This window comes from Odocoileus virginianus, chromosome 18 (genome assembly GCF_023699985.2).
Source record: "Odocoileus virginianus isolate 20LAN1187 ecotype Illinois chromosome 18, Ovbor_1.2, whole genome shotgun sequence".
NCBI classification, from domain to species: Eukaryota; Metazoa; Chordata; class Mammalia; order Artiodactyla; family Cervidae; genus Odocoileus; species Odocoileus virginianus.
Window position 1 is genome coordinate 15302906 of NC_069691.1, and position 25138 is coordinate 15328043.

Consider the following 25138-nt stretch of genomic DNA (forward strand, 5'->3'; position numbering starts at 1 on the left):
ATAAAATACATGGATAAATCTCCTTGAGATGGAACTGCAGCTCATTTCACCCAAACTTCTGGACTGTGAGTAGCGGGGTGGAGGGGGGACAGTTCCACGAAGGGAAACCAGGATGCCATTACCAGAGGAAGGGGAAATGTTTACTCGGTAGGTGGAACCACCAAACCTCCTCCAGAGCAATGGTCCCCAGCCTCCGGGATCGAATGCTTGTTGATCTGAGGTGGAGCTGATGTAATAATAACAGAAATAAAGTGCACAACAGATGTAATGTGCTTCAGTCATCCAAAAACCATCCCCTACCCCAGTCTTTGGGAAAATTGTCTTCCATGAAACCAGTCCCTGGGGCCAAAAAGGTTGGGGGCTCCTGCACTAGAGGCACTCTGCTCTATCACAAAGAGGAAGGTGACAACTTGTCATTTGGTATGAAAGTGGTGGTGACTACACGTTTACTTTTTGCAAAAGGGTTGGGAGAAAAACCACTTGCATCAGGTTCCAAAGCAGAGAAGGAGGAGGTACAGTGGTAACTACCAGCCCACATATTCCCAAACCTCCACCCATGTGCCATCTTGGGTTTATGTGCCCTGGAGTGTTTCCCCGGGAATATGAACCCCAGATACTGGTTGGGACCATTTTACAGTCCAGATAACTTATTCTCCATCCTAAAATCTGCTGCTTGTCCTGCCTTAAGGCACCCCATTCATCTTCATCCGTGGTAGACATCTGTAAGTTTGAGTCATAGCACCTTCTAGTACAGATGAATACTCTGAACAAGGACGTGGCTAGGAGCCATTACAAAGCAATGTTTGGCACTAACTGTTGCATATAATGTTCACTGCCTCTTTGCTGATTTTACCAAATGAAGACTTTCTTACTGATTCATTTTTATTATCATTATCACTGCCACAAGGATCATCTAATTCATTTATACTGCACTTGTTGTAGAATCTAGATAATGGTCCTTAAGGCTGATCCTGACTAGCAGCCTACTTGGTGTCACTCTGGCTAGAGGGGCTACAGCAGTTCTGCTTCTTCAGAGCCCCCAGCAGCGCTCGTATCACCCAAATGTGATGTTTGTTCCTTTCTGTGCCGCCTACTGAACTGTGAGTTCCTTAGCAACAGGGACTGTCTCTTTAACTGCCAGCATCTCCTGTATGCAGCATGTTATAACCACTCAACAAGTGTTTGTAGAATAAGTGCTATGCTTAGTGATTGCAGAATAAAGAGCATCAAGACATAGTCCCTAACCTTGAGAAGCTTCAAGTCTATTAATTACAAAAATAACCAACGATGACACCAACTAATGTTAATCACTGTTGGTGTTAAAGTGCTGAGTGCTAGATACTGAGACAAGTGCTCTCCAACATTACCTCATTTAAAGATCTTGACGATCTCCCTCATATATACTATCCCTTTTACAGATGAGAAGGCTGAAGTTCATGGAGTAAACTAACACAGCATCATTTGAAAATGGTGGAATCAGGATCTGAACCCACATCTGCTGAATTAAAATGCATGTTTCTAGCCCTGAAGTATTACTACCACTCTATAAAGGCAGGATGGAAAAAAATTGGGGGAAGGTGGAATAAATCAATACTCACAGGATTGTCAGAGAGTTCCCAGAGCCAATTATGATGACACCAAAGCAAAGCAAATCTTATATAAAGATAATGAGTTGGTCCAATTTTGTAACTAGTAGGGAAACCAAGCAGAGATCCAGAGACATGTTAATGACACTATCTGAAGACTCATGGGCATGTGCATGGGCCACCTGAAAAACTAGGAAGCACCTACTGTTTTCACTGGTTTTTTTCTGTAGGCTGGAAGAAAGTTTTTTTCTCTAGTGGAGGAAGTGTCTGCATCTTCACTAAATATGGGGTCAGTGGGACTTCCCTGGCAGCCAAATAGTAAAGACTCCAAGCTTCCAATGCAAGGCATACAGGTTCGATTCCTGGTTGAAGAACTAAGATCCTACATGTTGTGTGGCCAAAAATGAATAAATAAATATGAGGTCAAAAGATGGATGAGTCCTGCCCTTCACAAGTTTATTTTACATTCTCTCAGAATGTAAAGAGAAATCGCAGAATGATATTAGATGGAAATAGGGATCACACTTGTAAAGACTATGTGCCCTTTGTCCCTTACCCCAAGCAGTTCTTTCTACTGCTCTTTGTCAGCTTCCTCATAGAGATCTGAGCAGAAACCAAAGAAAAGGGCAGCACAGGTCTGACAGCCCCAAAAGAGGTCGAGCCGGGAGGAAGCAGGTAGGATGGGTAGGGATCATAAGCTTTGCTGAGGAGAGCAAAGCAAAGTGAGCTAGTCCATGAGGCTTACAGCCAAGTGGGTATCAGAGACCCAGGCATCTGGTTGAGCTTGAGAAGCTTTCTTGCAAGGCCACGGGTAGGATTTCTGGAAACGACCTAAGGAAAAAGGTGCCAGCAACTGCTTAGAACTAGAACTGTCCAAGATGAGTAGGCTTGCAGAGCTATGGTGGATGTTAGTGCTCAGAAACCAAACTGTATTTAATGATCTCCTTTAGTCACTCAACAAACAGTTTTCACATGTGGATGTGTGTGAATGTACTGTGTGTATATCCTGAGCTGCGATGGGAAACCATGAAGAGATATGTTCCCACTGGGAATCTTATGTTGGACACAAAGACCAGTAAATTGGCAACAGTGATAGAGTATTGAGAAGCCCCCTCCGCCCCCACCCCGCCCCTGCCAAAGGGGCAAACAAAGGGAGCTCTGGGATTATAAGGAAGACAGAATTACTAAAGAAAAAATTATTCATGACATTTGGTAAAGGAAGACTTTGTTCAAGGGGGCTACTGCAATGAAATTCTGTAATAGAAAAGAGAGACTGGGTTTCACTCTGAGTGAAAAATAAAAGGGAAGTTTATAGCCAAGAGCAGGGTGTGTGTCAGTGGATGGAAGATCACTAAGAGGAAACATCAGGAGTAAGGGGGGTTTCTGGCTTACCTGACCTAATGTATTTTTACTGAAGACAGGTCAGGGTGATCACACTTCAGATGGAGGACAGTGGAGGATAAGGAATGTGATCAAATGTTGATGGTGATCAGATACTGAGGATGGGGATTCTGGCTAAATGTACTTAGCAGAATTCTTGCTAAAATTGGACAAATGCAGAGACAAATGTGGAAGTGCACAAATTGAGGCCACAGAAGAGCCTGAGTCGAGTTTGGTCAAGTAGAGGACCTCTGTCAATACCTATCCCAGTCCTGGTTGAAAAGGAGCAGAAAGTCAGCCAAAAGCTAAGTGAGCACCGAAGAATAACTGGGATTCACCCAGGTGAAGTATGGGAGTTAGGAGCAAGGTGTCAGAGGGGCCTTTTGGAAGCATGGCTCAAAATCAGGGAGTAAGAGAGAGCATGACATTTCTGGGAAACTGCAAAAACTTCATCTAGTTGGTGCTCAGAGGGAGAGGTAGAAAGTGGCAAGAGATGGCACCATGCTAACTACCCTTGGAGTCTGGGCTTCATCCTGGAGCCAGTGAGGGCCTCTGTCATTGGGTTTTCATTCCCAAGGAGGAAATGATCAGGACCCCTCACTGAGCTGTCTTGGGTCAGTAGTGACACAACTGCCAACAACAAAAAAGATGCCAGCTCTTTGAGAACACCTGATTCCATACACCCCTGATCCTCTTGCAGGCACATCCAAAGGAAGCACTTTGACCATCTTTTCCTGGCCATTAAAACAGAGTCTTGGTGACCTGATATTATTAAAACCCTCATAAGTTGAGAAGATGTATTTTGGACTTGAAAGCATATAAAAAATCAAAAATTTTTCCAGCCTAATTTTAATTTAGTAGACTCACGTTAGTGGCACTTGAGAAGTACTTGGGAAATCTTTGAAAGAAATATCGATGCCAGGGCCACCTTCAAAGATTCTGATTCAATTATCTGGGGTGGGCATTGGCAGTTTTTAAAGACCCCTAGTGCTGTCAGGGCTGAGAACAACTGCAGAGCCCAGAGCCTAGCCACCTTAACTCCTGAGAAGGAAGTGGACTCCCCTTGCCGTCCTCCAGCCAAGATTCCCGGTCAACTTTGCACACTTGCCCAGCAGACCTTCAGAAGCTGCCTATATCAACTGCTGTGGCTGCTTCACACCCCACATCTCTTTTACAAAGAGATGCAAGAGGACCCTGTTGTAAAGTGGGCATTAGACAGCTGGAATTGGAGGGCGACCTCACCTACCCCTGGGCACTCACAGCCATCAGCACCATCTCACTTCCTGGGCTGTGTAGTCTGTGCAGCCCTGAGGAGCTTTGTCAAGGATTTGTTTTCCCCTGGATTCACCCGGAAACTCCAAGCAGGCCTCATTAGCACACTACTCACGCTCACCCAAGTCCCACCCATCACTTTCCTCCTCACCGCCACCTCCAGACTTTTTCTTTTTCTCTACTTGTTCGTTTATTCAGTGCAGTTGGGTTTTGTTCCCTGTGCCCTGAGAAGCACGTTTTTGGAATGGAAATGCTGCTGGAAAAAAAGCAGGTGGCCCCAGGCTCCAGGGTCCCAGCCCATGGCCCCTCGTTGTCCCCCCTGTGAAATGCCATCCGTCAGGAGCTCTGAGTGACTGCCTCCTAAATCCTTCCCAAGGCGCTGCCCTGTTTTGTTCCTTCCACACCAAGACAGCAGATCATTAACTCAGAGCCCCTGGGTTGTTCCTTGCAGCAATTAACAGCTGCCCTGGTGTTAATTCCCAATCGACAGTCTCTCGATGCTGCTGCTCTTCCAGCTGTCGGCTTCTGACCCCCACAGCACATTTTGAAAGTAACATGATGGGGCGATGAGACTCTGCCCCTCCTGAGCTTCTGGAAAGCCCTCACCAGGCTTCCTGGGGAGACCCGGTGCCCCAGGGACTCAGCCAGCCAGCAGGGGGCTCCACCCACCTCTTTCAGATGACAAACTCGGGAAACTGGCAGAACCGACTTCCGTCTGCAGTGGCAGCCCCTAGGGATATTCATGAAGCTTTTGTTTGTTTATTTAGGCTTTTCTGGAATTCTTTTCTGTTTGTTTTGAGAGGGCTGTATTTTTCCTTCATCTGAAAAGAAAAGAAAAGAAAAGAAAAACCCTCTCATTCAAATCAGTCTATGATTTTAATCCCAGAGCCACACAATTTCTCACATCTTGCCTGTGTTGCTTCCTTCAGCTCCCTGTGGACAGAATGAGACTCGAGAGGATGGTAAAATAATCCAACTGCCCCCCTGCAAGACAGGAGCCTGGATCGTGCCGGCCATCATGGCCTGCTACCTCCTAGTGGCAAACATCCTGCTGGTCAACCTCCTCATCGCTGTCTTTAAGTAAGAGGGTCTTTCTTCAGAACCCTTGGAATGGAGTAGGGAGACTGAGGCAGGAGGGGAGTGTGGTGCTGCGGAAAGCAAGGTGTTTCTCACTTGATTATCTCTGGTCTCTTTTTTCAGCAATACATTTTTTGAGGTAAAATCAATATCCAATCAAGTGTGGAAGTTCCAGAGGTATCAACTCATCATGACTTTCCATGAAAGGCCTGTTCTGCCCCCACCTCTGATCATATTCAGCCACATGACCATGATATTCCAGCACCTGTGTTGCCGATGGAGGAAACACGAGAGTGACCCAGATGAAAGGGACTATGGCCTGAGTAAGCTTTGGGTGACAACCCCCGGCAACTACAGAGCAGGAATCCTCACTGCTTCTGTAAGGGATCATGCAGGACCACCTGGCACCTGGTTCCTCCTGCTTCCTGCCCACAGCTCTGAAGACTTGGGAGGGATAGGAGGGTATGCTCGATGAAAAAATGGTGCTGGAAAGAAGACAGGAGAGCCTGCAATTGAGCATTCTTAACCCCTCCCCTTTCTTAGATAAAACCAGGCTCCAGCAGGGCTGTCTTAGCACCTTCAGAGGTTCTAAGCTTCTTACTTGCCAGACATCCCACCACAAGATATATGGACCACGTTAATATGCTCCCAATGCTACTGTATAAATCAGCATCCTGACAGGCAGAGTTGTAGGTGACTAAGTTTGACTTTCTATGATTGTTTTTGGGTCTATCGTGTTTTTAGGTCTTAAACATTTCCCAAGCCTTAGGGGTTGTTCCTATATAAGTTCATGAGGAAACCAACAGTTTTTTCCATAATCCAAGTATAAAAAAGACCTTCCACCAACCACCTTCTAGCCCAGTATTTCTAAAAGGAGGTTCAATTGGGGAAATAATTCTTTATTATATAGAATTGTTCCGAAGATTTAGCACATACAGCCTCCACTCATTGAATACTAACAGCTCCTGCAAGTTCCTAAATGTCCCCCGGGTACACCCACTGTTAAGAACAGTGGGATCCAACCCCATACAAGCAACCTCCTGTGGTTTCTCAAAGAGTATAAAATAGACCACCTACACTAAATCTACTGAATCAGAGCCTTTAGGATCATGGCCCAAGAATTACCTCCAGGTGATTACTAGTGCAACTAAAGTTTGAAACCAAAGCCACTTAATAGTCAACTGTTTCTCTAAATCTGAAGCTTTTAACAATTTCTTTGACATAGCAATCCCTGACCTCTTTCGAGACATTAAAATTAGAAAGTTGGAGAGGGGTTAAGAATTCCAAAATTCACTGTTTCCATTTGAAATACCCATTTAGACAAGTCGAAAGCTCAGGGGAGAAAAGGTTCAGATTTCCACTGGGCTCTTTCTACCACTGTATCAGTTACTACTTTGTTTACTTGCTATAAACAGAATACCACATGAACAATAACACAAATAAGTAAGGTTTTACTACAAAAAGTGGTAAGGTAAATAGCCCAGAGCTCAATAATGACCCACTAAAGTCAAAGACCCCAAGCCTATTTTTAGACTTAGCTATTCCCTGTCACACTCTCTCGTCTCACAGGAGCAAAATAGCTGCTGTACTTCCAGTCCTCACATGTTCATGTTCAAGGCATAAAGAAGTATGAAGATGAAAAAAGGTAGAAAGAATCAACCCCATACCTGTAGTTTCTCAGGAAACCAAAATCTCTTTCCAATACCTTTGAAAGAAAAAGGCGTTGGAGATGGGGTGTGGATTGAAATGTCAACCCTTTCCTGCAGCATATTTTTTTTGTACCTTGAGCCAAACTGTGTTTCTTGGTTGCTGCTAACTCCAAGGAATACTGGAAATATTTGGCTTTCCAGTCTCAATAGTTGGAAGAGGGAGGGGAAATTGCACTACAAAGGACTTTGAGTAAGGCAAATGAACACTGTGTGTCTGCCATACTGCTCAGCCCAGGAGTTTTTAATAAACCTTTCTCTGCATAGCTTCCCTTTCGTTTATTTAGCTACACTGTTATCCTTATGACATATATTATTCTAGCCAGTCTCTGCAGTAAACCAGGTATACTTAGGTGAGATTCAGAGGTCCATAATGAATCTAACACCCAGAAAGAGGAAAATGACACAACTCACCTTACCAGGTTTGGATTTAGTTTAAGTCTCAGTGAAGAATCGAGGCACCATTCCCTAACCTGATTTGAGTTAGGAATGTCATTAGGCCCACAACTCAGGTTCATTGCTTTTACTTCTCTGCCTCATATCTCTCATCATTTCCATAGAACTCTTCATAACTGATGATGAGCTCAAGAAAGTACATGATTTTGAAGAGCAGTGCATAGAGGAATATTTCAGAGAAAAGGATGATCGATTCAACTCGTCCAATGATGAGAGGATACGAGTGACTTCAGAAAGGTATGTTCTCTGGGCACATGTCTCCTGGGGATGTTTTATACCATGGAATGCCTTATCAATTGATTATGTTTGCAGGACCACAAAGAAAACAGAGATCCCTCCCCTACTTTTTGCTTATTTTTATTGAACAAGAAATCTTTGAGCTTATGAGAGAACAGAACATTGTCTGAAATGTCTATAGATCAAAATCCCAGACTTGTAAGTCCTAGATTTCTCCAGCAGGCAGTAGAAGTCGCCTTCTTGGACACAGGAGATTGTTGAGTCCAGGACAGGGCAAGAGTTGTTGGCTTAGACCAGAAATTGGAAAGTTCAGACCTAGACACAAACCAAGAGAGGCCCAGCCCAACTCAAGGCTCTCATCAAGTTTGTGTTTCATGTAGATCACTGAGCATCTTCTCCAAAGGTCAAGATGCTCCTAGTGCCTGGCTTATGTGGGTGCTCAATACCTTCTGAATAAACAACAGCAAGAGACTTGAATTAGAATAATCGTTGAGGGTGTTTTTTTCAATTATTTTGGGTTTTTTTATTCTTATAGAACAAGGTAAAAGCAAAGAAATAAAAGCAGATGTTTTTCTACTTACTTATTATACACTTTTAGATATCACTGACCAAATAGGTTTATAGACCAGTAGGGCTGTAAGAAGAAAAAATCTCAAAATAAAGAGAAGAGAATACTTTAAATTTAATAAATCTAACTTTATGCAAATAAATTTACATTTTTCTGATTTTCCTCATTTTGCTGTAGTCTAATACAAACTTCATTCCAGGCTGGCATATTCCAGCATTTGGAGCACTGCTTTTCTGAAGAACACCCCAAGTATTGCAAAACATTAGTGTAACTTTAAATTTTAAGCACTTGCAATATAAAGATGGCAGAGTTACTTATAAATAGTGGGAAAAAGGATGATACATTGATGACATCAGTTGATATATGACTCAGACTTTTAAGATTTGAGTCAGTCATGTCTAGTTTTCATGAAATGACATTTTGTCTGCTTAGCCACTTCATACGTTTTCTCTAATGGCTCTGCAGAAATGACACAAATGGCATTTTTCTATCCCTGGCCCATTATTTATTTAAGGAATGCAGTCTAGATAAGTGGTTATATACCCACATGCCATTTAGTGATTGTATCCATAGGTACTAGCCAATATTAATAAAATTTAAAGCCATGCACAGATTTTATACACATCTGTCATTGCAAACTAGAACATTTTATGATATGCAAAGCAATTTTCTAGCAAACAGAGGAAGGAGCTTCAAATCTGAAGACCTCTCTCATGCTAAGGCCTTGAAAAAGTTATTTATTAATGGACATATTAGCCAAGTAGTTCCCATAAAATTGTGCCATGTGGACACATTGTCCATTACTCAGGCATATTTGCAAAGCGTGTGTCCAGGACCCTTTGCAGTGGCTTTTTGGATTCAGAAAACCGCAGACCTGGAAGAAAGAAAGGTAGGGGGAGAAATATTAAGATGCAAAGAAGTCTTTGTCTCTCTGGGGAACTCACAGGAGAGGTGCAGACACCAGGGCGTGTAAACTGTGACCTGTCACAAAGTCCCTTTGAATGGAAACATAAAGGAACTAGAGCACCCCCACCTGAGGCTCTCACCCCACATTTACAGAGGCTTCTAGGAGACTTCTTCCACAAGGCCCTCTTCCTCTCTGGTAGTTACCGAGCCCCACCCTTCAGGAAGGTGACCAAGGCGAACAGTTCCCAGAAGTCAGGACAGACTGCATGGCAGCCCTCCCTGTGACCCAGGTGTTAGCTGACCTTCTGGAGTCATGGGGCCCAGAGGGCCAGGGTGAGTTCACAGCTAGGGCCAGGGTGAGTTCACAGCTAAGCCCAGGTGCCAGAGAAGTGAATCTAAGCCCAGGCCTCATTCTGCTTCTGTAGCTTCTGTCTGTGTTTATTTGAAGTTCTGCTTTTGGTGGTGATGGTAGTAGTTTTGTTTTGCATCTGCAAATGTACCAAAAATAATGTCTCTAAACACTAGAATTATACTCAGTACAATAGAAACACCATGAGGTGCATCGGGGAACGGAGATCAACCAAGAGAGGAGGGGATCCATATAACCCGTTTCTCACATTCTCCAGGACATGTCCTTTCTAAGTGGAGTGGCAGGTGAAATCACCTGTCCTGTTTTACATGAGCTAGATGGCTAGCTAGATGAATAGATAGATGGGTAGAGAGATGATAGATAAGTATGTATAAACTCACATTTGAATACATATGTTAAATTTATATAAGTTAACTATGTACATTTTATACTATATATTTTATAATTTTCTCCTCATATTAGATAACCTCAATACAGAGATTTGAAATCAGAAAACTTAAGAGCTGGTTCTTTGCTCTGTTTCTCCCCTTGCTACTACCTTTAAAATACAGTTAATTTATTCAAATTTCATTTGCATAAATCTCTTTAGAAATAAAAATGTACTTCTGTAATTGTCTACTTAAATGGATCATTATTAAATTATATTTTTGTCACCAAATAGTATGTATAGGAAGGACCCAATACAATATTCAGGAGATCATTAACACCTTGGAGGAACTGATTCTGCAAAACCCTTGTCTTTGCCATTTTTATATAGCAATGACCATGATGTAGCTAAAGCAATACAGTTCCAAAATGTAGTGAGCTAATTGATTATAACCAATGCTGTTACTTATTTGGGACAATATCTAGCTAGTGATAATTATATTAAAATAGCCAAATTTTTAAGCTGTTAAGCAACATTGGTAACTACCTTCTTTTCTGAGAATGTTTTTACCCTGGCTTACAATTACCAATCCTTGGAGTTTGTGCCATCAAATTCTTTGCTCATCATCCTTTAACTAGTGGGTTCTGTTTCAATACATGCATACCAGCGCTTTCACTGTGTACCAGGCAATAAAGCAGAACTCTGTCCTCAAAAAGCACAGTCTCACTGAGTTCTAGTGTACACCCAAGGCAGGGACAGCCAGGAACATCTAACTCACAGTTGTCAAACCTTAGAAGGCCTTAAAATCAACTGGAAAGCTTGTTACAAGACAGGTTTCTGGGCATCCACCTACATCCTTGGTTTCTGATTCACCATGTCTACGGTGGAGCCTGAGAATTTGCATTTTTAACAAGTTCCCAGTAATGCTGATGGTAATACTGCTAGTCCTGAACCACACTTTGGGGACCACTAATGGAACATAATGGACAAGCTTAAAGTCCCAAGTAGGATAGAACAGTGCAGAATCATTTACTGTGGAACATATATCAATAAAATTTGGTACCTTACATTTGGAACAGTTCTGGAGGTCATTAAGTACAGATTGTGTGTGTGTCACTCATTTGTGTCTGACTCTTTACGACCCCATGGACTATACAGTCCATGGAATTTTCCAGGCCAGAATGCTAGAGTGGGTAGCCTTTCCTTTCTCCAGGGGATCTTCCCAACTCAGGGATCAAACCCAGTTCTCCCACATTGCAGGCGATTCTTTTACCAGCTAAGCCACAAGGGAAGCCCAAATACAGATTCCTTGTACCCAAAGCAGTGTTTCTCCCACACACCTAACCAGCAGCAATTTAACAAGCATGTGCTGAGCAGGGCCTGGGGTTGGGGTGGGGATATAAGGACTTTGCTTTGAAAGAATGCATGATCCAGTTACACTCAGCCTCTATTTGAGCACCTCCTGAAGGAGGAGAAGCTGCCTTAGATACCAGCCTCATGAATAAATACAGAAAAAATTACATTCTACTCTTGCTGAGAAAATGTTTCACTTATGGTAATATCACCATCATCTCCCATTTGCTCTATCTTTTCTAAACTAAATATCCCAAAGTCCTTTACCACTTAGCATGTGTATAGCAGATCTTCCACTACCCTGCCCACTTTCTCAATATGCACTTTGAATTTTCAACATCACCCTTTAAATGTGGTATCTAAATGGAACCTAATTCTGTGTTATAGTTAGAGCCTAGACTCAATACCTTTATTCATTCACTTACTGTTTTTGATCATCTACTATATGCTAACCTAATAATTACAGAGTAAAATAGGAAAAGAACATGTAACAAGGGAAAGAATACAGTAAAATGGAAAGATTTTAATACTAATTCTGCAGTAACTAGCTGTGACCTTGAACAAGTTACTTAACTCCTCTGAACCTATGTCCCAATCAGTAAAATGGGGACATACCTGTGGTATTAATACCTAACTAAAATTTTAAAAGTTATTGAGATAACATACATGAGATATTATGTTTTAACTGGTAGTTATTATTTTTGGATCTACACGTTTTATTTGCTACACGATTACATTACCATCATAGCAGCCAAGTCACGTCTTTGGTTCAGAGCAAGCCTACAACTAATTAAAACCAAGCCTTTTTCACATGAGATATTTCAAGTATCTTCCAACTTCTTGGGAAATGTTTGTTTCTAACCTAAAATCAAGACTTAGCATTCTTTGCTATGAAATTTGTCTTTGATTCCACTTCCTCTTTGTATGCTCAGTCACTCTAGTCATGTCCAACTCTTTGCAACGCCATGGGCTATATAGCCTGCCAGGCTCCTCTGTTCATAGAATTCTCCAGGCAAGAATACTAGGGTGGGTTGCCATGCCCTCCTCCAGGGGATCTTCCTGACCCAGGGATAGAACCCACATCTCTTAGGTCTCCTGCATTGGCAAGTGGGTTCTTTACCACTAGCGCTACCGGAGTCCCCACCTCCCACCCCCCACTTTGGCTCATTATTATAGCATTTTAAGGACAACTTTGGATCCTGATTTTATTGTCTGTCTACTAATTTTTCATCCTATTCTTTTTATATCATTGTTTGCTTGATAAACCTACCTGCTATGCCTTCAACATAATTCACCAAAATCTCACCAGCATGAATCAGGTGAACCAAGACAGAACTAAGATATTGCATGACTCCAAAAACTATCTTTTATGATGACACCATCTCTCACTTGGTTAATCAGCCAGCCAAGTATTCACATTCCTGCAGTTAGGCTAGTGTATCAACCCATTTACTGAGATCACAATGCACTTTATGAAAAATATTGTGCATCTATGTTTCTTTGTTAGTCTAGATTATTAAAAGAGAGACATGATTAATATTGAGCCCGTGTTGTCGCCTGTTAACTAATCCTGTCTCTTTAACTACCCAAAAGATAGCATCAGCTTAATTACCTAAGACTAAGCCATTCTATGGGCTTCCAAGGTGGCTCAGTGGTAAAGAATCCACCTGCCAATGCAGGAGACTCAGGACACATGGGTTCAACCCCTAGGTTGGGGAGAGCCCCTGGAGAAGGAAGTAGCAATCTGTTCCATTGTTCTTGCCTGGGAAATCCCATGGACAGAGGATCCTGGTGGGCTATAGTCCATGAGGTTGCAAAAGAGTCGTACATGACTTAGTGACTAAACACCAACAACAAGCCATTCTATAATGCTGCCTAGAATTAATGTTAAACTCCCATAATTCATAGAATCAGGAATGTTGAGTACCGAGAAAACATTTCCTATCTGCAGTCTCCTGGCATTTCCTTTTATTTCCCTTTGGCTCTTAAGGGTCACCTACACTTTCTGGTGATCACAGATGGAAGTTCTTTTCTGGTCCCTTTAACTCATTTAAAGCAGGTTTTGCAAACTGGTTGCTCGTGGGCAGCATCTGCCCACAGAGGGCTGTTGTGTTGAGCTGACAGTGATTGTTAGAATTCACTCTGAATGCCTTTGTCCTGGACATGCTCTCTTCTATCACAGAACCTTCCGCTGGTCTCTTATGCTTTGCCTGCTTCACATACTTACTTGATCTGCCCTCCCATAGGGATTTGGTCCTCAGATCCCTAACTTACAGCTTCCAGTTTATCCTCACCATCACCCTACCTGTTGGGCTCCACTTATCAGAAGTTTCAGTTTGAATTTTCTCCTTGACAGTAAGAATTTAGGCAAATTGGAATTTATCATTCCTTGTTATCATCTTTTAATCTAACATTATCTTTCCCAAACCAATAGGCTCTGTAGCCCTCTTTTTTCACTTTACCTAGATCCAAAAAGTATTAGACAGTGACTGTTAATAGTATTTTCCAGTTACAATGTTTCATAACAAAGAGAGAATAACTTAGGATATATGAAATTTATAAATAATCCTCAAATAGTGTAAGTCATAAAAGAGGAGCTTCAGTCACTTGCCACCGTGTCTTTTTCTAAAGCCGATCTTTGCTATCTCCATTGATAGATCCAAGTTTAACTTTTCTCCCCTCTTTTGGTCCCAGAGTTAATTAGAAGGATAACTGGCCCAAAGGGAAGGGTTGTCATCGTCATTTAGTCACTAAGTCGTGTCTGACTCTTGGCAATCCCATGGACTGTGGCCCGCCAGGCTCCTCTGTCCATGGGATTCTCCAGGCAGGAATACTGGAGTGGGTTGCCATTTCCTTCTCCAGAGGATCTTCCAGACCCAGGAATTGAACCCAGGTCTCGTGCATTGCAGGCAGATTCTTTACCTAGTGAGCTATGAGGGAAGCCCATACGAAGGGGTAGGTGCACCTAAAGTTCACATATTAAGTATCAGTCTATGGATAAGCAAGAGTTCACTTTAGCTGCTCTGCATCATTGTCTTTGATCTGAAAACCTGTATCAGTATACCCCTTGCCCCCATAAGAGCCCCCACAACTGGGCTCATGTGATCTGAAGTTGTTTCTGTTCTTCATCCTATACCCATCCTACTGCTAGCACTCCAGGGAATATTTGAAATTTAGAACACGTATGGCCCTCCAGTTGTCTTTTCCCTTTTACCATATTTCCTTTAATCACATTTTGAAGTTATCAGAAAAAACAATGAATTTTCTAGAAGGTAAGCACACACAATACAATAATCCTTAACATATTGCATATTGAAGCTGAAATTTTCTGTGCCGCCAGAATCTTCTTTTGAATGCCCTTTTCCTTATCACTTTGGCCGTTAGAGGCTAGTTGTCTTATGACCTGGATTTCTTTTTTTAACCAGCCTATTGAGTCCCCTTTGATGGGCTTCTGGCTGTTGCTTTCTTGGCCTCCTGGGAACAAGAACCACCTCATACCTTTCCAGGTTTCTGTTGGGTGCCTATTGTGATTGCCTCTTGAGTTATTCTGAAATAAGTCACACAAGATCTGGAAATTTGAAAGAAGGAAAGAAAAATAAAGTGTTCCTCTTATTCAACATCTTCCTTTCCAAATCCCTTTTTCTTTTCTTACTTAGTCACTGCCATATATATCTCCTTGAGGATTCCTTTTTATCCATAAAATCTTATCATTCTTATCTCCATATAATCTCCTGAGTTATTTGACCAGAGTCAACTCCTGGAAACTACCACTGTGAGCCAAAACTCTTGATTTGTTTCTCATACCTATTTATATCTGTAATACATGCCCATTGACAAATTAACTTTTCAAGAATTCTTTTTAAAGATTAAGGGAAGAACTCTTTATGGAACAAGTATATGGTAAGTTTGACTCTAGAAACTTTCATCGTTTTTATAACTCCTGCATTAAACACCTATCACTTATATCAGTGACCTAACTGACATACAGTCAAGTGGTTAAACACATCCAGGATTCTGAAAGAAAACAGATCAAACAGTCCTTTTGTTTTGTTTTGTTTTGTTTTTAATTCAAGTCTTACATTCCAAAGCATCTCAGAGCCCACAGGAAAGTTAAGATTTGGTGAAGAATAGCTCTGTGACCTTGTTCTAGAATGCTCTCCTCCCCTAGTTCCACCCCCTGGAGCCACGCTTCTTTATCTTTGTTCTTGAGGCTCCCACTGAGCACCTCCTTGCCTTCCCGGAGGGCCCCCTTCTTCCTTGCACCTCCTCTCTCCCTCCCATTCCTTGGGATCCTTAGCGTCTGGGTTCTGTTTACTCCCCACAACCAAGTCCTTACTCTTTCATTGCCTCTTGGTGCCTTAGCTCAGCCTTTCACCTGCTAGTTTTCTCTGCAGTGTTGGATTCTGGAACTAAAGTGAGGTAGGGTGTGCAGGGCGGTCCCCACAGTGCAGGGAGATATCTTCCCATGCTCAAACCAATAACCACATGCAGTTATACTCAGAGAGTATCTTTATCTCTTTCCATACCAACCTTGTATACACCAGACTCCAGGAAAGGACAGGAGAGGGAGGAAGAAAATTATCCTGCCTATTGTAACTCTGCCAACACTAAAAAGCTAGGTGGACCCAGTACCTAAGTATCCCAAACAGAAATCCTCATTCTACAGAAATGTACCATCTGTCCCGCTCCTGAGTTTAATGAAGTAGTATTTTTACCTACTTACCAAAAGCTTATTGCATTGCAAAAGCGAACTGTAATACTTGCAAACTCCATAGGATAGATGATGAAAAAGTCAATTGTAAGTCTCTAAGACACACAAAATTATTATTGTAGGTAATTTGTTTCTTGGGCTACGTGTATACCATAAAACAAGTGAAATAGGAAAAAGCTGAATTTTCTTTCTGAATCATCTGTGCTAGCTGGATGAGTAGGTAGCACTGGGTTTGCCAGATACAGACTTGCTCAGTGTACAAGTCTTTTGGAAATGTACCTGAGCATCGTGGCAGAGTGTGCCTAGACCCTAGAGGTGCTAAACTGGTTATGGAGCAACAGAAAGGAACAAAAGAAAAAAAATTTTTTTCTGAAGCGGGGCTCTTGAGAGCAGTCCAGAACCTTAGACTGATGAAGGGGAACTGTGAGATAAAAGAGCAGAGTGAGTTGTGGGAGGGTGTGGAGGGGAGGGTGTTGCAAAGGTAAGAGAATCACATATTCCTACTCTGGCCAGCAGAAGAGGTAGGTTTTTGTATGTGTATGTGTTTTTCTTAAAGCCTATAGGTCCCTCAGAGAGAGAAAAACCACATGCCTCTTATATCTCCTTCTGGCACTGAAATATATATTCTTCTCTGATAGAGGTGCTGCTATTGTTAACACACCACCAACACCACCATCACAACAATTGGAGGGACCTAGCTCTAATTCCTATCACCTTTTGTAAAGCATGCAGCCATGTTCCTTTTAAGGATCAATGGTCAAGTGATTTGCTGTGCATATTGGAAGAAAATTGGGAAAGTATCTTTATCCTCTCAAAAAAAGTTGTGAATAGATCTTATTTAGATTCTCCAAGATTTGCCTTTCAGCATTTAAAAGTGAAAGTTTAAGCTCAAACCAAAAGTTGGCTTTGGTTTGTCCTTTCCAAGTTAATTTGAACAAGTGAAAAATATGGCACAATTTTATTTTAAATATGTGGTCTCTGTCTTTATAAGTAAATGGCCTAGCAACCCATTAAACAATTGAAATCAAGTTTGTCACAGTGATTTGTTCAGTGAGCCTTTCTTGACATCTGGCAGGTATTGGGCTGGCCACATGGAAATGCAAAGAGGACTATGAGACAGATCACACCCTTAAGAATGGGGACTATAGAAATAACTGGGATAGAAAGCACCTGGATCAGCTACCTGGAAAGACAGAGAGAGGAGTAGGATGATTTATTGATAGCCACCCTAGAGTTTACCACAAATTGTGTAATCTTGGCTTAATGTCTTGTTATTTGTTTATCTTGATATTTATTAATGAAAGGATCAGATTAAATAAGGTCAACTCCAGGTAACTCAGTAACAGGACCATATCAGTTCCTTTGGAGGCACTACTTTCTAAAAGGATTGTTGTGAATAAGAACAACAACAAAAGATTATTATGTATATGCAAAATAAATATAATCCCAGTCCGTAAAATACAAATTTTACATGTACCCTACAGTAAGAATAGCTACATTCTACAATTCTACTGCAAAACTGGGTAAAGTCATCCAAATGTAACATTCTCATTTTGCTGGTGACTGTTAAGCCAACATCCTAGTCCTTATTTAGGTCACTGAACCCTGCTCCAAGCCACAGTGAAGCCAGGAGGGCGGGAAAGAGTGGGACTTTGGCCCCACTCTACTTCAAGACCTTCTTGCCTTGGTGTTTAGTTGTTGGGACTGAGCATTAAGTTTCCCTGAGGGAAAGGGGATTCGTAGCTAGAAACTGCTGGATTCAATCATCTCTAAAGCCTTTTCCAGCTTAGAAAGATTGGAGCTCTTGATTGATTGATTGATTGATTGATTCCCAGTGACAGAGTCACGGCCATCCTCTCCTCTCCACCCCATCTCACTACCCGCACGCCCTCAGATCCCCGCAATGGGACGGTGATGGCACCAAGTCGGAGCACAATTCTAAGCCCCTCTATCCCTGCTCCACAGCTTCCCGCAGAGAAACTATCCAGAGTGACTCTGGTTCTCTCTTCCCGCCCAGGGTGGAGAATATGTCCATGCGGCTGGAGGAAGTCAACGAGAGGGAGCACTGCATGAAGGCCTCGCTCCAGACCGTGGACATCCGGCTGGCGCAGCTCGAGGACCTCATCGGGCGCATGGCCACAGCGCTGGAGCGCCTGACGGGTCTGGAGCGGGCTGAGTCCAACAAAATCCGCTCGCGGACCTCCTCGGACTGCACAGATGCAGCCTACATTGTCCGCCAGAGCAGCTTCAACAGCCAGGAGGGGAACACCTTCAAACTCCAAGAGAGTATAGACCCTGCAGGTGAGGAGACCTTGTCCCCAACTTCTCCAACCTTAATGCCCCGTATGCGAAGCCATTCTTTCTATTCAGTCAATATGAAAGACAAAGGTGGGATAGAAAAGTTGGAGAGTCTTTTTAAAGAAAGGTCCCTGAGCCTACACCGGGCTACTAGTTCCCACTCTGTAGCAAAAGAATCCAAAGCTCCTGCAGTCCCTGCAAACACCTTGGCCATTGTTCCCGACTCCAGAAGACCATCTTCATGTATAGACATCTATGTCTCTGCCATGGATGAGCTCCACTGTGATATAGACCCACTGGACAATTCCGTGAACATCCTTGGGCTGGGAGAACCAAGCTTTTCGGCTCCAGTACCTTCCGCAGCTCCTTCAAGTAGTGCCTATGTGACTCTTGCACCCACAGACAGACCGCCAAGCCGGAGCATTGATTTTGAGGACATCACCTCCATGGACACTAGATCTTTTTCTTCAGACTATACCCACCTCCCGGAATGCCAGAACCCATGGGACACTGACCCTCCAATGTACCACACCATTGAGCGTTCCAAAAGTAGCCGCTACCTAGCCACCACCCCCTTTCTTCTAGAAGAAGCCTCCATCGTGAAATCACATAGCTTTATGTTTTCTCCTTCGAGGAGCTGTTACGCTAACTTTGGGGTGCCCGTGAAAACAGCAGAATATACAAGTATTACAGACTGTATTGACACGAGATGTGTCAATGCCCCTCAAGTGATTGCTGACAGAGCCAGCTTCCCGGGCGGTCTTGGAGGGAAAGTGGAGGAATCATGCTGCCATCCCGAGCGAGAGGCAGAGCTGAGTCACCCCAGCTCTGATGGTGAGGAGAATGAGGCCAAGGGCCGGAGAGCCACCATCACAATGCCCCCCCAGGAGGGTGATAATTCCGACAGAACCCTGTCCAACAACATCACAGTTCCCAAGATAGAGCGCGCCAACAGCTACTCAGCAGAGGGGCCAAGCACACCATATGCACATACCAGGAAGAGCTTCTCCATCAGTGACAAACTCGACAGGCAGCGGAACACGGCAAGCCTGAGAAACCCCTTCCAGAGGAGTAAGTCCTCCAAGCCGGAGGGCCGAGGGGACAGTCTGTCCATGAGGAGACTCTCCCGAATGTCTGCTTTTCACAGCTTTGAAAGCAAGCACAACTAAACCTTCTAATAAGTTTTGCAGGAGGCTCAAGAATCCAGCCCTCAAATTCTCCCTGAAATTCACCAGTTCCCGTTTCTAGAAACTCACCTGCTTTATTCTTAGCTGAGCAAAACAAGTCATTCCTTGGAAGTTGTTAACTAAAAGGTGAATTCTGGGTCACAGATCAAGAAAACATTTGATCTGGCCCAGCGTAAAACACAGGGGATTTAAGTCATGTTCACACTCAATGGGTAGGGAGGGGAAAAGAGGGAGAAGAAGGGTTGAGATGAATGTGTATAACTAGTCATTTCAGAAAGCCATGAGCTCTGGGAATGAATGGGGCATCAAGCATGCTCCATGCCAGGAGGCATCTTTCCATTTCTGACCATTATCAAGAGTTTGAGGATGCAGGGCTAAATTGCAAAATAAAATAAAGTAGCCAGCATACAAATGAGATATTCTAAACTTCAATTCTGTTTTCTTTTCACATTGGCTCCATCACTGGTGACTGATGAAGAGCATCCTTTTTATTCAGTATAAGCCGGCAGCAAGCAGTTCTACCTAACGTCCCACATCCTTCTCATGCCAACACTTCTGTAATTGATCATTATAAAGAAAAAACAAGGTAACAGTCATAGTTCACCTGTCTCTTATATATTCATTTCTGGTGCCACAACTTTTATCTCTTTTGAAGAAAATAAAGGGAAAAGAAATGCCTTTTGTATTGCAATCAAAATGAAAGAAGAGTTGATGTTAAAAACAATTGTCAAATGGTTTATTATATACAGTGGGCATTCAAGTATAGTCAAGTAAGCTCAGGATGAATGTAATTAAATAATTTTATATTTTTTAATTTATTTTGTATCTCACCTGTCATCAATGAAGCCACTCACTGAATATGTAATAGTGAACTTTAAAAAAAATAGTAGGCAGAACTCACCTAAAACTGCCATATGAGATACTGCTATATTCTCACCATCCATGTTATGTGTGATGCTGCTGTGTGACCCTCATCATGTGTATGAATCCACCATGTCTTCTGAACATCTCCAGGATGTAACTGCCAATTTTCCACACCGCCTATCACATGACCATTTTGTATATGAATGTCTGGTTACATGTGGATATTTTCATACCTAGAGTTTTGCCATTTAATCTGAGCTCAGCATAAATTTAATTGGAGTTTTTCAAGGGCTGGTATCTTTTTTATGGAAATGTTCCAAAGCACTTTTTAAGGAAGTTTCAAAACCATAAATAACCTTAGAATTGACTGGGAGTTTGGTATCAACCCAAGCCATCAGTAGCAAGCATACCACGAATATTTTTCTTATACACAGAGCTATAAAAAAGATGTGGTAGACTAAAATAGAAAGCAAATAAACATATAAAGAGTTCTGTAGGATATGCTCCTTATATGCATTTACACAGAGAGACATGTTAATATATAGTTTATAAACAGACATATAGAGCTTTCTTAAAAGGCTTGGACTTTTCTATCATCTTGAGATATAACCAGGATTTTTTAATATCCAAGGAGTTCCATTGAAAGAGTTAATTATATTAAATTTTGACATGTTGAAATTATAAATTTTTAAAATCCCTATGACCTTAGCTTTTCCTTGTACAAAACTAGAGTTGCCAACATGACTCACTACTTTCCCTCTGCCTCTTTTTTGTGCGGAAGCACTTGCTATCATGACATCTCATTTAGTCTGGTTTCTCCTGCACAAACAGATTATGCCAAGTACAATCAGAATAGGTGTACGGTTCTAAACCAGATAGTATTATGGACTCTCGACTATAGGCATACATTTCTAGATTAGAATCTGGATTTAAAGTGGGATAAAGAAATCTTCATCAAATCTTTGGATTCCTATTTGGATCACTGATTTAAAGGAGAATAAAAATCTTTAAAGAAAAAGACTTAATGTCCCTGACCCCGAATACTTCCTGGTTATTTTGTTTTGCTGTAGTTTTGAATTCCAGGTTTTCTCATTATGTGAAATCAAGTGAATACATGGACAAAATCTCTAGCCTTTAAATATTTAAAACAAAAACCAAAATCTTCTGAACAAGTTTTCAGATGTAGAGACAATGATGTGGCTGCATATAAAGAATTAAACAATTCCATCTTCACCCCTTGGATTTAAGTAAGAAACAAGTCACTGGAGTCCCTCATATATAATTGCTCTAGAAACAATTATATTTTTACCGGCCATTTCCCCCTCAATAAACTTGCATTTGGTCTAAGAATAGATTAGTTGCCCTAAAACTTCCTTGAGTCATGAATTTCTATGAGGATCTAACGAAAGCTCTGGGCTCACCTCCCAGGGAAAAAAAAAAAGTATGTACATGTGGAGTTGCAATATAACCTTAAAGGGTTCATGTACCCCTGGTCCCATATTGATTGATAGAGGAAGAGGAACCATGTTTATTCATAATCAATGCAGTTGTAATAGGCACTTTACATTTCAAGACCATTTCTCTGTGATTCTCAGGAAGGCCAAGTCTCAGCACCAGAGTTTAAACCCAGATTTTGTTACTTTTGTTCCTTAGATTAGCTTTTGCTAGTTTGGTGTATTTACATCCTAAACACTATGATGATTTTAAATGTGGAGCATACTTATGAAGCCAGAGGCTTCTCTAAATCTGTAGAGGAACCTAAGAAGGAGGTGAAATTATTCTTCTTTGGTCACAGAGCAGGATATCACAGCACCTCCAGGGCCTCATTCTGGACCAGATCGAAAATAGGGAAAAGAAATTATGAGCATGAGTGTTTCCATTCATTGTGATTTCTGAAGAGAACCAAACCTAGGAAACAAAGTATTTAACAGCCCTGAACTTGTGACTACCTGGTCCTTTTGTTGTGCATGAAAATGAAGTTCTTAAATCTTCTGTGAAGTGTGTGAAATATATAAGCCAAATTTAAGTGACTTTAAACACAACCTATATAACTTTCATGAGCCATTTCTTTCCTGTGCATTTACATGTGTGTTATGTTTCCATCCATTTCTTTCCATTTCTGGGTGTTCTGCACACCAATGTGGCATTGATTCTGTGGCCTTGTACGGTCAGCTTGTGTCCAAACCATTTATTCACCATGTCCCTGATCGAGGGGATATTAATTACCTTCTCTGTGAATTAAGCAGCCCATGAGCAGCAAGTTATTGAGGAATATAAATAAAGTCATAGAGCGCTCAAGGAAGTAATAGCTTTGGTTTAATCATATGCATCTAAGGTGCCAATTTTTATATACTACTATATGTAATGATTTGTTCTAAATTGCTCAGTCCTTTTGAAAAAAAATGTAAGGATGTTTAATGAAAATTACCTTGGGAATTCCTGATTAATCAACAAACTTTATATTTATACTTAGAAACTCTCTCCTGGGTGGATTTGAATGAAGCCGGAAAGCTTGGCTGTAATTGATGGGGCTAGTTTATTTCTCCAGCCAGAAGGTGTATTAGGGGTCAGAATGCAGCACTTTACAGAACTGGATTTTTTTATTTTTAAGTCTAAGCTTCCAGGTCTAGGATATTATATAGCACTTTGAAAGTTCCCCCTTTAAATATATATATATATATATATATATATATATATATATATATATATATATATATATCAGAATTATCAAATAAGAAAAAATGTACTTGTAAGAAACACAAAATGTGTTTCTTCTGAATGTTTCAAATGTATTCTAAAAGATGGTCTCTATAGATAATATTATGGTAGATAACTGGATAGTACATTTTTTCCACTTTCTAAGGCTATACAGTCTAATCTTTCTGAACGTTTGGGCTGTTTAACTTCTGTAATTATATATTATCCAGTCATCAATCATGCTATATCTATAGGCTATACTGTTCAATGTGTGTGGGGCAATGCTGTATTATAAAACACATGTAAACATATATGTAACCCGTATTTAACTCAGCATAGTTGTAGCATGTGGTTGTATTAATGAACGTTACAGGATAACTTTATAATTATTTACAAATCTGTAACATTCAATAAAGAAGCACATGTTGCAAGGATTAACGATGTTCCCAATTCCATGTTATTTAACATCCTCGTGAAATGGGTACTTTTGTTCCTGATCTGCCTTATGTTTTTCACATTCCCATAGACCATTGTAAAATATTTGTATGAGCTGATGTGCATCCTCTGACCAGCCCTGCAAGCTGTGGTAGGCAAGTTGTGATTTTGTGAAAGATGAACTGGCATGTTATGCAAAAACTATATGACAAATTGAAAATAATATCTTAAGCTCCAGTTGAATTAGCTATTTGTTTACATCTGCTAACCCAATGCGGAAGCAGTGTACAGTATTTTATAAGTATGTTCATGTGGTAACACTAATATGTTTGTTTCTAGATAAAGTGATGCTAGCGTGTAGGTGGTTATATACTTGCTCTAAATACTGCATTATAGCTCACTATTCTTTAACAATATTAATGTGACTTAAATGAAGTAATCCCTCTCCAAATCCAGTCTTAATTTTTGTGGTGACAAAATGCATGCACTGCTTTATGCATTTATTTTGATCTTTTAAAGGCACTTAACGTTTTACTATTGCCTGCTGTGATACTTAAACCAGTTAGGAACTCACTCAAATTGTTGGGCTTCTTACACTGTTTGGGGATTATGTCCAATTTTAAAAAATTAAAAACAAAAAAGTAACCAAGGATTTTTTACTATTTTTTTAAGCTCTGAACAAATAATATGGAATAGAGTATTAACTGCAGGGCATATAGCTATGTGACCTGGAGATAGCTAGCCAACACCACTTGGGTTTACCAAAGTCTAATGTTGGTGCATCTGTGATATATGAAGGACACATTTCTGAGTCTTTAGGGTCATTGGGTGCAAGTTGCTAAACCAGAGATGAGAGTGAGGAGTCCATTCAAGGCAGTATAGAAATCCACGTATCAGTATGGATGAATCCAGTGGACGACATGTGACCACTCTCCTACCTTGGGGCTTTTCTCACACTGTGTGTGAGCCTGGCCTGGGGGAGGGTGAGAAGTGGGTGACTGCGTGTCTCATTGAGCACAGGGTGACTCTGAAGAATGTCCCCTTCAAGGAAGTCACCGTTTCATTGTTAGAAGCCATTCAACATCTGAACAAGGGAGGATCAAATTTGCACAGTCTTAGAAATGATGGTTCCTCGAAGAGTAGAGAGAACTTTTCTGTCAGCCTGCACTGGCCTAGGCTTTCTTTTTACATGTCAAACAGTCTCTTTCTCAGATTGGAGTCAGTCAAAGGAGCAGTTGGTTCTGATTTTAAGGAAAGCAGGATTTTTTTTTTTTTTTGTAATACATTTGAGGAGTTGGTTGCGTTACCTTTTCTCTGATGAATTCCTTGCACTGATCACTGCTAATGAAATCAAGACATGACCATTTCTACATGTGTCTAAGAGAAATTTGGTGCCAAGTAATCCAGGTGGCAGTAAGAGTGAGGTTAATTTTCCCTTCCCTAACTGACCTGTTCTCCCAGTCCTGTTAAACCTTCAAGCCATTGCCGGTTCACACAAAGTTTGTCTGCTGGGAAGTGGAAAGAACAAGTATGACTAGAAGGCTTTCTGAAGAGCATCCGTGCCGACCTTGACCCAGGCCCTCCTCTGGAGCTGGGGGGCTGCTGAGGGCTGGGGGATGCAGAGCGAGGTTCAGCCTTGGGCCTGGATACGCAGCCTTCTTCACCCCC

General features: G+C 41.5%; 1 protein-coding gene across 9 annotated transcripts in view; it reads left to right on the forward strand.

Annotated features, from left to right (window-relative positions):
* The window catches only part of TRPM3 (transient receptor potential cation channel subfamily M member 3), a 702629-nt gene that overhangs the window by 552007 nt on the left and 125484 nt on the right, over window positions 1–25138 (forward strand). For 5 of the 9 annotated variants that reach the window (XM_070480357.1, XM_070480359.1, XM_070480362.1 and 2 more), the window contains 4 exons: window positions 5168–5318; window positions 5439–5638; window positions 7582–7714; window positions 18007–20060. In XM_070480357.1, the coding sequence (XP_070336458.1) occupies window positions 5168–5318; window positions 5439–5638; window positions 7582–7714; window positions 18007–19456 (1934 nt within the window). In that variant the 3' untranslated portion in view covers window positions 19457–20060. Of the gene's footprint in view, window positions 1–5167; window positions 5319–5438; window positions 5639–7581; window positions 7715–18006; window positions 24116–25138 lie in introns of those variants that run through there. The other 4 variants (XM_070480364.1, XM_070480365.1, XM_070480361.1 and 1 more) reach the window with 3 other exon arrangements.